At 44.0% G+C, this 2,500-nt stretch overlaps 1 protein-coding gene across 1 annotated transcript in view; it reads left to right on the top strand.

Annotated features, from left to right (window-relative positions):
- LOC311327170 (keratin, type I cytoskeletal 18) overlaps positions 1-2,500 on the top strand; it is a gene marked incomplete at its 5' end in the record, with an annotated part of 17,702 nt that overhangs the window by 5,239 nt on the left and 9,963 nt on the right. The window contains one exon of the mRNA XM_084460197.1: positions 2,100-2,182. Coding sequence (XP_084316323.1) covers positions 2,100-2,182 — 83 coding nt within the window. The remainder of the gene's footprint in view (positions 1-2,099; positions 2,183-2,500) is intronic.

The following is a 2,500-nucleotide window of genomic DNA, read 5'->3' as shown; positions in this document are numbered from 1 at the left end:
ACTGGTAGGAGTGACTGGTAGGAGAGACTGGTAGGTGAGACAGGTAGGAGAGACAGGTAGGAGAGACTGGTAGGAGAGACTGGTAGGTGAGACAGGTAGGAGAGACTGAGGTAGGAGAGACTGGTAGGAGAGACTGGTAGGAGAGACTGGTAGGTGAGACAGGTAGGAGAGACAGGTAGGAGAGACAGGTAGGAGAGACTGGTAGGAGAGACTGGTAGGTGAGACAGGTAGGAGAGACAGGTAGGAGAGACAGGTAGGAGAGACTGGTAGGTGAGACAGGTAGGAGAGACTGGTAGGAGAGACTGGTAGGAGAGACTGGTAGGTGAGACAGGTAGGAGAGACAGGTAGGAGAGACTGGTAGGAGAGACTGGTAGGTGAGACAGGTAGGAGAGACAGGTAGGAGAGACAGGTAGGAGAGACTGGTAGGTGAGACAGGTAGGAGAGACAGGTAGGAGAGACTGGTAGGAGAGACTGGTAGGTGAGACAGGTAGAAGAGACTGGTAGGTGAGACAGGTAGGAGAGACAGGTAGGAGAGACTGGTAGGTGAGACAGGTAGGAGAGACTGGTAGGAGAGACTGGTAGGAGAGACTGTGGTAGGAGAGACTGGTAGGAGAGACTGGTAGGAGAGACTGTGGTAGGCGAGACTGGTAGGAGAGACTGTGGTAGGAGAGACTGGTAGGTGAGACTGGTAGGAGAGACTGGTAGGTGAGACTGGTAGGAGAGACTGGTAGGAGAGACTGTGGTAGGAGAGACTGGTAGGAGAGACTGGTAGGAGAGACTGGTAGGTGAGACTGGTAGGAGAGACTGTGGTAGGAGAGACTGGTAGGAGAGACTGGTAGGAGAGACTGTGGTAGGAGAGACTGGTAGGAGAGACTGGTAGGAGAGACTGTGGTAGGAGAGACTGGTCGGAGAGACTGGTAGGAGAGACTGGTAGGTGAACAGGTGTAGACTGTGCATGTAACATTAGTTACTATAAATTAGAAAGGGTTAGTGTAAGTTAGTGTGAGTTAGTTTGTTTGAGTTAGTGTGAGTTAGTGTGAGTTAGTGTGAGTTAGTTAGTTTGAGTTAGTGTGAGTTAGTGTGAGTTAGTGTGAGTTAGTGTGAGTTAGTTAGTTTGAGTTAGTGTGAGTTAGTTAGTTTGAGTTAGTGTGAGTTAGTGTGAGTTAGTGTGAGTTAGTTAGTGTGAGTTAGTGTGAGTTAGTTAGTGTGAGTTAGTTAGTTTGAGTTAGTGTGAGTTAGTTAGTTTGAGTTAGTGTGAGTTAGTTAGTTTAAGTTAGTTAGATTGAGTTAGTGTGAGTTAGTTAGTTTGAGTTAGTTAGATTGAGTTAGTGTGAGTTAGTGTGAGTTAGTTAGTTTGAGTTAGTGTGAGTTAGTTAGTTTGAGTTAGTGTGAGTTAGTGTCAGTTAGTTAGTTTGAGTTAGTGTGAGTTAGTGTAAGTTAGTTAGTTTGAGTTAGTGTGAGTTAGTGTGAGTTAGTTAGTTAGAGTTAGTTTGAGTTAGTTAGTTTGAGTTAGTTAGATTGAGTTAGTGTGAGTTAGTTAGTTTGAGTTAGTGTGAGTTAGTGTGAGTTAGTTAGTTTGAGTTAGTGTGAGTTAGTTAGTTTGAGTTAGTTAGATTGAGTTAGTGTGAGTTAGTTAGTTTGAGTTAGTTAGATTGAGTTAGTGTGAGTTAGTGTGAGTTAGTTAGTTTGAGTTAGTGTGAGTTAGTTAGTTTGAGTTAGTTAGATTGAGTTAGTGTGAGTTAGTTAGTTTGAGTTAGTTAGATTGAGTTAGTGTGAGTTAGTGTGAGTTAGTTAGTTTGAGTTAGTGTGAGTTAGTTAGTTTGAGTTAGTGTGAGTTAGTGTCAGTTAGTTAGTTTGAGTTAGTGTGAGTTAGTGTAAGTTAGTTAGTTTGAGTTAGTGTGAGTTAGTGTGAGTTAGTTAGTTAGAGTTAGTTTGAGTTAGTGTGAGTTAGTTTGAGTTAGTTAGTTTGAGTAAGTGTGAGTTAGTGTGAGTTAGTGTGTTAGTGTGAGTTAGTGTGAGTTAGTGTGAGTTAGTGTGAGTTAGTTTTTGAGTTAGTGTGAGTTGGTTTGAGTGAGAATGTTCCTCCATGTTCCCCTCAGGTGAGGAAGAGGACTCTGGAGAACGCTCGTCTCATGCTGGAGATCGACAATGCCAAGCTGGCAGCCGATGACTTCAGGATCAAGTGAGTATAGAAATACACACACACACACACGCACACACACACACACACACACACACACACACACACACATATGCACACAGTGTTATCATTGCTTTCCTTGACTTTGCTTCTGTTGTTCATTGTATTGTGTGTCAGTAAGCTGTGGAGCTAAGTGTGTGTGTGTGTGTTTAAATGTGCATGAGTGCTTGCGTGTGTGTGTGTGTTTGCGTGTGTGTGTGTGTGTGTGTGTGTGTGTGAGGGGGGGCTAGACTAATATTCGGTGATGCTTGTCAGGGATTGTATGTGTGCTTTGACACGCGGCCTCGGTTACTCACCGGA

Source organism: Borostomias antarcticus, assembly GCF_949987555.1.
Source record: "Borostomias antarcticus genome assembly, chromosome: 30".
Classification (NCBI taxonomy): Eukaryota; Metazoa; Chordata; class Actinopteri; order Stomiiformes; family Stomiidae; genus Borostomias; species Borostomias antarcticus.
Note: the sequence above shows the minus strand (reverse complement) of the source record. Positions and strands in the feature narration are given on the sequence as shown.